The sequence below is a fragment of the Bombus vancouverensis genome, chromosome 5 (genome assembly GCF_051014615.1).
Source record: "Bombus vancouverensis nearcticus chromosome 5, iyBomVanc1_principal, whole genome shotgun sequence".
Taxonomy (NCBI): Eukaryota; Metazoa; Arthropoda; class Insecta; order Hymenoptera; family Apidae; genus Bombus; species Bombus vancouverensis.
This window is the reverse complement of record NC_134915.1, coordinates 10270414-10285341: the sequence shown is the minus strand read 5'-3', so window position 1 is coordinate 10285341 and position 14928 is coordinate 10270414. Positions and strand designations below refer to the sequence as shown.

Below are 14928 nucleotides of genomic sequence, written 5' to 3'. Positions count from 1 at the left end.
GTAACACGACGGAACGGAACATACGACCGATACTCCCAGTTTCACGGTTTTATATGCCCTTAACTTCTCGCTATGTATTTCAGTATTATCGCAGCGCAAGATGCACGCCGCGCTCGTGAGCAACGCGAGGAACGATCACGGACTAGTTTCTCGGACCTAATTAGCATCGGCAAATTCAAGTCTAGTTTCACGCCCGTTAGACAACGTGGGGTCGCAAACGCGGCCTAAAGGTGAGGCCTGGGTAATGTATGCGCGCGTGACAAGATCCTCTTGCGAAGATAGCGAAGAAAATTTGTCGCCTAGTCTGTGTGCCAGCCCTGGTATTCTGGTCAGGGACACTCCGCATGCATACAACAGACGACGATAACGAAACCAGTTCTCTTTCGCTTTGTGACTGTTCGGTGCCGGCGATCGGTCGTCGCGGTTCACGGCTCGTAATTATTCCTAGGATCGTTGGCGATCCCACCCTGGAAGAATCTCCTCGAGAGCGTATATCTTAAGAAAATAGACCTCCTCTATAGGTGAATTCGTCTTCTTCTTCTTCTTCTTCTTCTTTCGTATTTCTTTTCCCCCTCATCACGACACGTCGCAGGAGGAAACAACACACGATTCGAAGACATAACCGTGAAAATAACAGGTTCTTAATTTTCGAGACAAGAGAAAAAGGTAACCAGAAGCCGGCAGTCACGAGCAAACCGGATCGCGGCCAGATTGTTTAATGCCTGTGTAATTTGAACTCATTTCACCGAAGATGGATAGCTGTCTGGCTAAAAGAGAATCATGCCGTCCCGACAAATTGATTAATTATCACGCTTTTTCTCGATACAGAACATGTTAGAATCTTTTTACTCTCCGAACAACCATCTATTCGTTATATACATCCTTCGGATAAAAGTTTATCAACAGAAGTTGTCCAACGAGCGTATGATATTTAGAATTTTTCCATGTATTTCCGAAATATCCAAAGAACAACGATCAAAGTAGCTCCGTGACATGTCCACTAGAAAAAATTAAAAAAATTACGAAGGAAACATAGGAACGATACGCAGTTGCCTAGAGCGAAATTAATGCACCAGAGTTACAGCGCGACGATAATTAACGGACGTTGCCGTCCCAAGATGATCTTACTCGAATTTACTCGAACAGAGAAGATATCACAGTTTACGGAAGTGGGCATCGTGGACAGCGTCACGTGTGGTGAAATTTTTGGAAGGACGCCAATCCGGTGCCGGATGTGGACGGAGCTTAAAGGCTGAGAAACCTGGCCGCTTTCAGGGAGCAACGTCCTACCTCGTCGAATATAGTCGTACGTAGAGAGAAGCTGGTGTAGAGAAGGTACGGACGACGAAACAACAGGGAGACACGGATGGACGTCGGAGAGAGAGATGTCGTTTCATCGTGGTTAAAGGGAAGACGAGAGAGCAAACCTTGGAGGGCTCTTCCAACAGGAGCCTGTCTACCCATCGAAGGGTCGAACTGTCACGATCGTGAGAAGATTTTTGTCTCCACTCGCGTTCCTTTACCGGTCGTGATCTCTTTTCTTGTGTACTCCCTCGGTGATCGACGACGACCAAGACTATGTTTGCGAAGGGGATTCGAATGCACGTTGGGGCTACTTTCGCGAATAATCTTCCAACCAGATAGCCTCTCACGGGATCTATGCACACTCCGGCTGAGATACGATGAAAGCTTGGTCTAATTTATAAGATCCTGTTCGGTGAACGCGATACGCCTTTAAAGGACGCTTGGAGTAGCCGATAGTGGCTTTCCGTGGATTTACGTAATGGTGAATTTTTCTTCTGTTTGTATTGTTACCAGTATACAACGGATACAATGTATCGCGGCAGAAGATAAGCCCTCGAATTTTTACAAGTTTTATAAATCTTTCTTTTTACAAGTCCACGTCTTAAGCTCCCGTCAGTTTAAACTAGAGAAAAGTTTCAGGGAAGATTTTTAAGAAAATTAGCGCACAACAGATACTATCAGAAAAGATGCTGCTGCTATTAATCATTGGCAAAAGCTAGTGTCTCTCAAAGTCTAAAAAATACCGGGCCCTGAAGGGGTTAATAAAGAATCACGTCAGAAAAAAGATTGTTTCCATAACGGTATTTCATCTTCTTTCAAATATATCGCGGAATAATTTAAGGGGAACGTATTTTTAGAGGATTGGTAGCGCGAAAAAAGATATATATATATATGTATATGTATATTCCACTCGTAGAGAGACTCAAGGAGAAATATTTCTTTGAGGTAATTTGCATGTTTCCCAAAATAGGCTCGACAAGCAGGACGGAATTGCGGCGACCGGACCGTTTGGAAACACGAACGAAAGGAATAAACATGGAACACGTGAAACAGGTAGGAGACGGTGATTGCCTTCAGCGTTGCTTATCGCTGGAAGTAAAGCTTTTCGCTCGGTACGTAGATCGGTTATTAAATCGAGTATTAAGAACGTAAAACGAGTAACTGTCCGCTGTAATTTCTTATAATGAATCCGCGAAAGGTAAAGAGCGTAAAGTAATTCCGGGCGTAATTGGAAGTCTCCGGGAGATTTGGAGATAAGTATACGGCCAAGTAGGCTAGAAAGATAAAACTTTAATCAGTTACCGTCGAGAGGTCAAACGTCCTCTTCCTTCGTATTACAAGTGTTCTTCAGTGTTTTAAACTCTTCCTCTCTGCCTCTCTGGAAACTAGAAATGCTTATCTCAGAACGGTTACATCTCGTTACTTTCATCTCTTCGGTCTGACTATCTCTGGACACTCGTTTTCACGCGAACGATTACTAACCGGAGCAATTTTATTGTTCCAAGATTTAGAATTCCTTGGAATTCTGCCGATAAATCAACGAGAATTTCACGGTAGACGCGGATGGCTGAGAAGCTCGCATTCCCTCGATTAGCCGATCGGCCATCAGCCGGTCGAAATCTCGTTGTTGCCCCGAAATCGATTCATCTCGAGACGCTAAAGCACACCGGGGTCGCTTTCAGGCTTGCAAAAAGGTGTCTGTAAACAGCTGCAGCTGATGAGAAGCCTCCTCTGTTCGTGAAACCTTACCAGACGATTCGAACCAGATAACTCCCGACCGTGCCTTCGGTGAAATTCTCCAAAAAAGACCAACGACATTAGGTGTCGGCGGTGTATTCTTCGGCCTCTCAATTTCTGCCTCGAATAGAACTCAAGATCATGCTTGGTTAGAAGCGCGAGATGTATGGTGGAGAGTTCGATTCATCGTTTAATCGATCGTTCCCGATCATCGGGCGTCCTTTCAAAAAAATCCCGACCAGACTTTAGTCCGCCTACCCTGGACCCTCGATACCGATTGGTAATTGTATCGAGCCTCCTCCTCGTCCATCGAGGACGCATCATCGCGACGCCGTCGATGAGGACCACGCACAAGCCCGGACGCTGTAACTAGCGAACAATGCAAACAATCGATGCACCGTCGCGATTCATCTGCATTCAATCCGCCGTCGGTTCCTGAATTATTGTTCTCCGATGATCGATCGACCGCTCTCGATGCAATCCAACGCTCTATGAACATGTTGCAACCGTTTTTGGCCCCGTAGAGAGTTTCCCTCCCTAGGCTTCGGCCCTTTCTCTCTTTCTCTCTTTCTCTCTCAGCAACCGGCCAAGATACGCCTGGATAGCGAACCAGGAGGGGAGGAGCACACACAATTGCGGACTCGACGAACGCGGACCAACAACTCGCCCGGCGAGATCGAACCTCGAGAAATTCTACGGGAATTCGTTGCCATATTCGTTACGTCTACCTTGCAACGGGCTGCGAGTGTCTCGCTCGGTACATAATTACCCTCGCGGAACCAGAATCACCACCAGTCGAGAAGATAAAACGTGTAACCATGCTGCGGATTTGCCGTGGCATTCTTATTTTCATTCGTGTTTTTATAACCGCGATTATACGCGCAGAAGTGGATGGCATTTTATACGTGTGCAGTAGAAGCTTTCCGATCTTCTGTCTCAATTGAAAAAGTCCCAGTAGCGAGTAGACTTGCCCCGTTGCGATAATTGCTTATGCAACGAGGATTTATCGTGTCGAACGTACTTGACTCCAATTACGAGCGAACAAGACGAACTAAGTATAAGCATTTCAATTGAAGGTGGCCAGATTCTCTGATTTCGCGGTGTCAGGGATCAATCAACTCGCCGCTGCGTGGTACCACTTGCAGCTTCGCTAGTCGGCCTCGCTAAACGTCTCCGTTTAAACTTCGATGTAGTATCTGGACGTCATTAGGAAGTCGCGCCACGTAACGAAGGATACTGGTCGATAAATAATTCCCCTGCGATATCTCTAGACGACTAAACGTCCGTGGACAGCTACCAATCGTCTGAATTATCTACGAGCTGATAGCACGAGATCGTATCGTCGATTCCCTGGCTAAGAAACGCGTCCAACGGCTGAACCCGATCGCGTGACTCTTTTTCTGACCGGTGCAGCGTGTCTGAGATGGTAGAGCCACATGCACGGTTAGGTTCTGTCATCGAGAAGGGTGAAAAGCGGTTAAGGTGGTTCATCGTGACGAGTACTCACCTGTACGATATCCTGCGTTGCTCAGGTAAGCGGCGAAGGAGTGAGGCTCGTGATCTCGTTGCCACTGCGGGCTGCTGCAGTTGTCGTTGTTCGTGAAGACCTCGTGATTGTGAACGTAACGGCCGGTCAGCAAGGAGCTCCTGCTTGGACAACACATAGGAGTGGTCACGTATGCGTGTCTCAGCTCGGCTCCCTCGTCCCTTATTCGCCTTAGGGTCCGTGGCATGAAGTTCAGCGAACCTGAGGGATTGGACCAACCGCAACACACGATCAGAAGGAGCCTCGAAAAAGAACTCTTCGGGCAAGGATCGAAAGATAGATAGGGGGATCTTTCTTTTTCCATGAGGAGCAGGTTACGTTTTCGGAGAAATACCGGTCGGATCGTGATTGAATTTCATTTTTTTCTTTCTTTAATACGATCCTTTCGGGCGGACTGTTAAAGTTATTGTTGGGCACGCGTAATCTTGTAAATGTTTTTGAAGGTTTACACATACCATGCAGAGTAGAAAAGAAGGCTGAGCTGAATATTTCTGTTGGATAGATCTAATGCGATCATAAAAATATAGGTACGATTATTCATCGGAAGTTTCATATCTACGAATAAGTACTTCCTTCTTACACGGTTTTTTGTACAGTACGGATTGTTAAGAAGGTGAAAATAAAAATAATATCTATCTGTCAGGAAAAGATGTGTGTATGAATGTATGTGTGAATGTATCGTAATCAGAATATGACTACGAATGATTGAAAAATATGGATAAGAATATGTCTATGTGGTTAGGTGCGAGAAAATCGTTATTGGCTAATTGGCTATACTGAACAAATAAAGATTGTGAAGGTGACAGAAGTCGAAACGAAGTAACGATAAAGGTGGTAATAAAACAAAGCTAACCAAGTTCCACATCCTGGTCGTCCGTCAGAATCAGCACTATGTTCGGCTTCCTTTCTCTGGGTTGCTGGTACGGCAGATAGGGTGAGTTGGACTGAGAATTGTAATTGTTGTTCCCGTTGTTGTAATTAGTCTTGTGGAGGGAGCCACCACGACGCTGGCCGCCGTAAACGTCATCGACAGGGGCGTTCGCGTCCGTTCGCCTGGCATTGACACCCAACAATAGCACCACCAAAAACTGTAGTAACTTCCTCATGGTGGCTGGTCGTCGGTTGCACGCTCTTCCTCTCAATCGAGTGTCATATCATGGCGGTCTGTTGCTGTAACAAGCGGGGCGTGTCTTACGTTAATGAACAGTTTTGCCTGTGACGTTGATTGGATAGCAAGTCGATAGGTCTTTTGTGTAGTCTAGTGACCGTACTCTAAGCTTCAACGATGTTGCTATATACCCTGATAAACCTTTTCATTCTTTGCTTGTCAATTAATTTCTTTTCGTTAAATAACATCGACTACGACGATCGCTTAGTCAGTGGTTTAGAATTTCCACCAAAATTACCGATATCTATATGAGTGTCATAGTTCGTTCGAGATTAATCGCCGATTCGGAAACACTTTCCCTATGCTGAACACGGTGAGGAGCATTATTAAACGACATAGCGAGAAGTGGTTCCTCCATAGCCTGAAGCGATCGATTTCGATCGGACTTTGAGTCCCATCTAGCCATGAGTCTCGCTCTAGTAATCATGCTCGATCCTCTGAAAGAAGGGATAGGTTTTAGCGAAAAACACAGCCCATGAAACGGGACAATTAAGTCCGCTGGTAGCCGTGCCACACAGGAAGATCGCATGATGGTAGCTGAATCGCTCAGGGCTGAAATTCTTGCGCGACCGAAACGGATTGCGTAACAGCTCAATGCCTCGGGATCGAGTAGCAAGCTACGCGTCCGCTAATTATTGCCAATAACTTGACGAACCGGATCGTGCAACGCCGTGCGAAACAATTAACCAACAGTGCCGCTATTAGCCGTGGCTTCAGTCATAATGGAACGTAGCTCTATCGAATATTCGAAGCGAATGCGAAGCGGGACGTGATCCCCGTAACTAAAGACTAGAAGGCGAACGGTAGAGAGCCAGGGCGAGCAAGGTCTTGCAAAGCCTCGAGAACGAAAGATGAAAGATGTAAAAAAGAATGGACGCGACCGAACCAGGCTACAAGCCGCGCGCACAGCACAACCATAATCGGATAGTTGGGGTTTTATGGCAACCCTCCGTCGCATTCCACCCGGCAGACATTTCGCGAACGATCGACCGCCTCGTAAATAGTCGTTAGCACCTGAATTATCCGTGTTTCATGCGGTGAATTGTGGCAGACGCTTAAATCAACGCTGCTTCTTTCGCGCGCTATACATACACACTTTTCAGGATGGTGGGACAGTTACCGGCTCAAGGTATATCTAACATGATGGATGTTATCGCGCGAACGTGGGCGAACTTGGATATTGAATTATCTTGAGGAAACATTGAACACTTGTGCTTGATCATTTTCTATTAGACAGGTCGATCGTCTTCCCTTCATATTTCATATAGCATGGTTATTTAAGTCATATAAACTTGGACGTATTAAAATCCAATCTTCGGCAAGGAAAAATATCAAAAATGAGAAAACGATTGAAATAATTGTATGGTAAGAGTATTCGAATCAGCGAAGCGATTTTATATATATACAAGAACTAACAAAATACACAACACAATGAATCGTAGAAATGAAGCAATAAATGCACACGCAAATGAATTATGATAATTACAAGCGAGAGTTGTTACTAGTTGAATAAATTTTCCTTTTGATGAGTGGAAATTATATTCGCATAAACAATTACGACCGTCAATCCACACAATATACGTATTTCGTTGTTCATCGCGCCACCAATAATTTGTTTGCAAACGTAAAGGATTTGAAAATTGCTCACACCCAAGCTCGAATTACAAAGCAAACTACGTACGTTGACTGAAATAGTCCTACACTTACCCCATCAAGACCATCGTCTTTATTCGAAACCACCTCACGTAGCCAAGAAACTTTTGAAATATCAAGCGTTTTCATTCGTTTTTCGAGTATAATCCATAAGTTACGAGTAGTAGAAGATATTTCAGGATCGCTTTTAAGAGTGACCGCGATTCCGATCGATCAGCGTGGAAGAATGGAAGGCCGACGTTTTAGGGCAGGAAGTGGAATATGGATGCGGATAACTGAGCAGCGAGTAAATTTACGATCCGGTTCGAACGGGTTCCCACGGATCTCGTGGAAACGGGAAGACTTTTTCGCGACGATCGTGGTATTCGCGTCGCGATCTTTTCCCCCTTCCTCGACCTATTTCCGGGGAAATACGGCCTTTTATTAAATTTCTCGATACGTGCCACTCTGTCCTCGATGTATCCACAACGCGACTCGAATAAGGAACGATACCCTCTGTTGCTGTCCCTTCTGACCAAAAAACTTTTCCAATTGTCCTAGCGAATGTCGAATTTATCTTTGACCCACCACGAAGAATTCAACGAAGAAGAAGATATTAACGCAGTATTTCAAGCTAATATTCTTAGAATTGTTACCGCACCTTTCCTGTATAACTCAGAATAAGTTCACGTAAAGTTCACGTAAGATCACGCGAAGTCTACATAGATCAGAGAAAGCGAGATTTCATCTTTACGTAGCCATCTGGTGAACAGTATCTCACGGTGAGCAACAGTTTCGTGCACGAGAAGAACGATAAAGCAAGAGATTCCTCGAAATACCAGCTATCCGCTTCAATAAAACTTCCCGTCTTTCATTTGTTTTCCTGTTACATTTAAAAAGAAATTTCTCCAAAAAGATCAACGAACAAACGACAGTATTATGTATCGTTAATTAGCGAGAACAGCTCCTCTGAAGTTAGATCCGCGTGTCTGAAGGCGGCTGAGAGGATATCAGAAAGCCATGTCACGGCCGATTCGGTGTCTTGAATCCTGCATTAATTACCGCTAATTGATAATCACCTTTGCCGACTGATTCAGGTAGGCAAATAAGAACAGAATATATGGAGTGGGTCTGTCGAACGTTCAAGAAACAATATTCCTCTTTCTTCAACTCTCTCAAGAACACCTTTCATCCGATTCGCCAAGAGAAACCTGTCGCGATACATTATATAATTTATCATCCTGGTAATTGGTCATGTGGACGTCGATTAATTTACGAAAGTTCAAGGAATGAAAAGTCCCTCGATGAAGATGGAGAGGCAAAGGAAGGAGGATACTGACGTCAGAACTTTTGATAAAGAGGTACCCTCTCAGTTAGCTGGTTGTATGTCGAATTAGGTCCGGGTCCTGGTCTGAAACTTTCATAGAAGGAGCAGATACAGGAGGGGGAGTTTTAACGAGAAACTCATCTGCATCCAGAGAGCTTCACATTACCCTATGAATCTGGTCATCTGTGTACGTAGAACATTTATCCTTCTTCTTATAAAAAAGAGGTCCAGATTCACTGGTCCAAATTACGACGGTATTTTGGGTCGCTGGTACGTAGATCCAACAATGATATTGCAGTGGTCTCCAGTGGCAAAACGTTAGCTACCAATGCACTGAACTCCATATATTTTCAGTTGTCGCAGGGCTCGTGCGACCAGAGCACGACGAGGTGACTAAGAATAGTAAAACAATAATCTCTCCGTTTGTTTCGCAAGCACAGCAATTGAGTAACTACATGGCCGTGCAGGGAGTCGTACTCGGCGACGTGTAGTCGCAGAAACAGGAAACGAGTCCCGATTCCCCGAGGAATCTATTTTATTGCAGCTTATGCTTGAAAGTAACACGCGTCTCGTACAACTTCTGAACAAGAGTGTACCTATTATTTATACAATAGTTACATATCTGGAAATTATGGTAATTTTGCCATTATCTGTGCAATAGCACTACCTAATCATTGTGACAATGTTCACTACGAAAAAGATCGCTCGTCTGCATCTATCTTTAACATCATGTCATTCCTCGATGATTCGTCATCCAACGCAGACCTAATCCAGACTCGATCGTAAGTAACGCACGTATTTGCTCTCTGAGCGATTCTGACGAGTCGAGCACTCTAAATGCATGCTCGTTTACATTCGCTTCGCGTAGTGTACACGTATACGTACAGAGTCGTCTTCGTTCCTATTCCCTGCGTATAGAGTCACGTCCGATCTTCCTGTTCGCGAATGAAAGATGCTTCCATCAGGAACGTAATTTACGTACGCGCTAGCACGCTGAAAGGTGGCGTGGGTGGGCTCTCGCAGAGGCCATCGACAGATGTACACTATATACGGGCGGAGTAGGTCGCAGGTAAAACGGATGTTACGTATTCGTTGCCCGCGTGTAAACCTGCGACGCGACACGTTCCACGACGCCGCTTAGTGTAGGTCGATTCTCTGTCTGTAGGTCGGGACTCTTCCGAGGACCTGGCTGAATATTCATTCGAGGTGGTGTGTTTGTGGCGCGCGCGTAGGAAGCGCTGCGAAATTTACGGGCAACTAAACGATCGTGCCGTTGATCACGATAACGATCACACGCGACCCACAGAGATACACACACGTACACCGGCTTGGCTGGGATGCGAGCGAAAATCACGTATCTGGCCGTGTACGTGGCGGCCTGCATGGGGAGAAGCACGCTGAAACGCGACCTCCTGCACTCGCCCAGGGAATCCATCCACGGCATATGCGTATGCAAACGTTGAATGAATGAAACGACGGTAGTTGCAGAATCGGAAATTGCGTCTTGTTCGCAAATCGTGTTATAAGAATTCTTCCCTTTGGTATAATAAACTGCTGGTAATATAATCCAGTCAGAGAGTTCAAAAGGAGTATGAATGAGAAGCTGTACGATTGAAATAATAAACCGTTCCAGGTAATTTAATCAGCGAGCTCAACGAGAGTAAAAGTTTAATGGTCTCGTTCCAATTTTTGAAAAGTTATGGAGCAGATTTAATCATAGTCGAATATACATTACCTATCTGTAGTATTATCAATGCCATCAGCGATGCTGATGAAACTTGACGCTGTATGAAAACTTGTTCTGGGATTTGTATTGTTCCTCGCTTGGCTGATCGAATTAGAAGATATATATCGTTGATGTCGTACATTTTTATTTAACGTTGGAAATGAAGTATGGAACTTTATCAACGAAATCAAGTATCTAACTCTATGATGCCTGTAAGACTTGATACAATCAATTCTTTAATAACGATAGACAAAAATCCTGCTCCGTAAAGTCATAGAATCGCAAGGGAACAAAGAGTTATGCAGTTTCAATCATCGAGACGCAAATGAGAATCTAGAGGATTCGAATCGACAATCTAGAGATGGTCTTCGATATATGCACGTGTTTCATACGCGTGATAATCGCGAACGTTCACCGACTTGTTATTTGCTCGACGAGCCGCGGCCAATTGCAAACCGCAAATGGTCTAATCCTCGTCTCGACGTTACGAGAGTCGACGATCCTTCCAGCCTATCATCAGACCCTGTCGATTGGGATTCTCCAACGATGGGAATGTCTTGCCTGCCTTGGATGTGCTAACAGCAGGGAATCGTAATAACGCCGATCGAAACAATTTCTAACGCGGAACATCGAGAGGAAAACGATTCGTTCCGCAGTCTCGATACCTGATCGATTCTGCTCGTACTTTCTTGCTTGTAAAGGTTTCTTATTAGCCTATACATCTCTGAATTATATCACCCGTCAATACAATGACCATATATCTACATACCCTCGTCTTTCTTTCTTGTTAAACCAATTACGATCAAGGCGAGTGATTGATCGCCTTTCCAAAAGTATAATGTGGTCGAATAATCTCGTGTCGCGATGCGTTTATACTCTTCGTGATATATTTTATGATCACAGAACAATAAGCGATCAAAAACTGGCTATACGTATAGTTTGTTATACAATCTGTTTTACGGCCTACAGAAGACATTTAAAAAGAATCAGTTTGATTTCCGAGAGGCTCATTTTTCTTAGCATATAAATTTAACATTTTATTCGACCACCTAATATATATTTACATATTTTCCTCGATAAAGATTATCTTGGGGAAAAATAGAGATAGGCAAAGCAGCGAGTAAATTCTGATCGAGCCTCGCTCCCGATATGCGATCTCTGACGTCATTTCCTGGACAGAGAACAGTAGGAACGAACGCGGACTGAATTCAGCGCAATCAGATAATGTGGCTGCGGCGTGCAGTCGCGCGTTTCGACTTTACGCAACACGACGTGTGCGTCGATGTCCATCGACCCTGCAATCGAACTTCGGTGCATCTGTTCTCCGCACGAAGCTGCACCCAGTACGGTCCAATCGTTAACACCCGGCATGGAGGATCGAGGAGCGACGATGACCCGTCGAAGTCACCGATCGACCGCGCAGAAATTGCCTCGCGGCTGGTTACCCCGTTAACGGTACTTAACTCACTGCAAAAAAAAATCGCGGTTCTTCATTGCCAAGGATATTCGAGCCACAAAAGAATATGGAAATCGAAGATTATCCTGCGTGTATTCCTGTTGCCTCACGTCGAACGTCTTGTTCGAGGTATTAGACGGTTTGTCCGGCCCCTGGTATATTGAATCGTGCCACTCGTTCCAGCAAGCTCGTTTGAATATTCCTGTCCGATCTTATTGCACGCCCAGTACGATGCAGAAATACTGGTTTCTGCGAATACTGCACCGCGAATGTATCAAAGTCGCACGTAACTGACTTGTACGAGGTATTCTTCGGTTTCTCGTTGAATGGAGAACTCAAGGAGATGGAAGCTGTAAAGACGAACTTAAAATCGACGGAGAGAAATTGTGAACGGAGAAAATTGTAAATGTGGTACCTTCGAGGAGAGCGTAGAATCGCAAAGGATATATCAACCAGGATAGAATTGATATATGTAGTAGAGTCTTTCCTTTGCGTTTAAAATGATAGTGTAGCTCGTAAAGCATTTTTATTTTCGATGAAGACGTTAAGAGGACATCGTAAGCTCGGCTTCGGCTTTCACATAGAACCCAAGGTACATTCCTCTAGAGAAACCAAGGGTCTCGTTTTTCTAACGAGACAACGACCTATGATACCGGCGATAGTCCCTGTCTTTTCCAGATATTCGAATGTGTGTCAAACACTTCGCAGACATTTGTACTTCCGTGGATCTGGTCGCCATATGTGCGATGAACAGACCCAAATTTTCGAGTGTCATAGCGAACGTGAAAGACGAACTTTAGCTGGCATCGGCAAGAAACTGACAGTTCAGAAATTAGAACAGATTATTTCCATAATCTTCTATGGTTCATCGAGGAGCAACATCTTGATACTTAGTCGAACGAAATTACTATCATCTTACGTTCACTGTCTTGAAATTACTATGATCTTCCTCATCGATAACATTCATAATTCACAACTTAGGAGTAATAGTATACACATAACAGAACTATATCCTCTAAATTATCCTGTCTAACGTTACAACGAAACTTTACGACAACTGCATAACCATAATCATCGAAATAACACTCTCGAGAGAAAGTGCGCTCTTCGAATAATCTATCCTGGAACGACCACGTCATAAATATCCCGCAACGCGATGCGTCACGTAAAGATTACATCCGCGAGAATTCTAACGATACCAGCGTCGTGTTCGACGAATTCGAACAGAAGGGAAACTTCCTGTCCCACATCGCACATTTACGCGCGCCGCGACACGCACTCGCGGCCTCGGTGTGTGATGGCCGCTTCCTGTATCCGCTTGGAAATCGCACGGGTTCCTTCGTTAACCCTCTTCTAACTTTTTATCGCCCGCTCTTGCTTTCGTTACGATCGAGAAAGGGAACGTTTTAAAAATATCTTTAGTATAGAATTATATCACACACAATAACGGTTGCTCCATATTTTTCTGAAATTCAATTTAATTTAGAAAATTTCTTAGCAGGCAAATCCGTAAGAGGAAACTTTTTCGATACACAAATTTTCTAATAAAAAGTTTCCCAGAACAAAAGTTCTCTAATAAAGAAGTTTCTAATAAAAGAAATTTGTTAATCAGGAATTTCTCAATGAAAAATGTTCTAAATTTTCTAAGAAAATGGGAATTCTTTTCTAATAGAAAAATACGATTCTCTAAAAAATGGCCCAAAAAAGCACCCGGGTTAATTATATGAATTCTCAAAAGAAACACAATGCTCTCCGCGACGATTCGACATGCTGATTCAATAGGAAGAGATGTTAAAACAATTAACGTAACAGCAACGTTCGTTTTGATCCTTTGGAAACCACATTTAGATTCGTGCCGCGCATTCCCGCATGCACTCTCGGTGATTGTTTATTGCGCTGTCGCGCGATTTAATTCGCAACGTGCAAGCGAGGCAACAATTATTCATCATTTGCCTCGCTACTTTCAGACCTTCGGCCGTTTGCATTTATTAATGTAATGACGGTACTGGAAACGAGGCGACTCGAAAAAAAAAAAAAGAAATTTAATCGTGACCCGATGATCGCAATTTTATTAATTCCGAGAATTCGTTCAGTTTGTCTGGTTCACTGGTCTTAAGTTACTCGCTGCAGGGAGAATTACGCGATATTAAGGAGCTGCACGCCGCACGGTTTTCCCTACGAGTTTCCATTCAGACGCCGCTCTCGCGCTATAAATAACTTCAAAATTGAAACGTATCGTAATTTCTGTTTATATAAATTTACATTTATTTATATGCACTGCGTTTATTTACATTTCTGGTTTGCTCGCATATCAACCGGTCTGAATGCACACTTCGTTTCTTGTACTTGAATGAATTTTATACAGCATTGGTGTCGATCGAACATTTACAAGAATTATATGTTTTTGATCCCTGAGGTCTCGTATACGATTCAACTAATATTATTAGTACAATTTTACAAATCATAAGTTACAAGCTATTGGTGTTAATAAATGTCCTGATAAATATGCCACAGGAGTAACGAGTTTGATAATAAAACGAATGAAATTTCGCAGATAAATTTCAGAAATTGCAACTCTCCTCGGATATGAATGTGCCTTAAACTTCGAAAGAAGTACAGCGGAGTGTAGACGCGGGGTCGTCGAAAAAATAAATGGAGGGTGAACCAATAGGAGGACACGAGGTGTTCGGGGAGCGTGAAAATGAGAAACAACGAAGGCTCTCACGAAGCAACCTCCGCACGGGCAGTTATTGTTCTCGGGACGAAGAGGCCAGAGATTTCGAGGGAAAGATTCTCCGGTGGGGGCACACGGTTTTCTCGAGCACGACGAGATCGAGATCGTATCGCACGGACGCGTACGCTTCTCCGCGGAAGCACGAAGGACGATCCGAGTTTGAATGAAAGCTGCGCTCGGTTCTCGCGAGGGGTTCGAGATAAAAACCGGCGGCTTTCTCCCGGTTAAACGTCGTGGCGAGATAAATCAGAAATTTTTTTGGAGGGAGGAGAGAACGAAACCGGAGAGGCGAGGATC

The 14928-nt window shown here is 44.2% G+C and overlaps 1 protein-coding gene across 3 annotated transcripts in view; it reads right to left on the bottom strand.

Annotated features, from left to right (window-relative positions):
* Nucleotides 1-14928, bottom strand: part of Sulf1 (Extracellular sulfatase Sulf1) — a 78110-nt gene that overhangs the window by 29202 nt on the left and 33980 nt on the right. For all 3 annotated transcript variants that reach the window (XM_076618913.1, XM_033347925.2, XM_033347907.2), the window contains exons 2-3: nucleotides 5442-5758; nucleotides 4550-4789 (exon numbers count right to left, since the gene is read on the bottom strand). In XM_076618913.1, the coding sequence (XP_076475028.1) occupies nucleotides 4550-4789; nucleotides 5442-5694 (493 nt within the window). In that variant the 5' untranslated portion in view covers nucleotides 5695-5758. The remainder of the gene's footprint in view (nucleotides 1-4549; nucleotides 4790-5441; nucleotides 5759-14928) is intronic.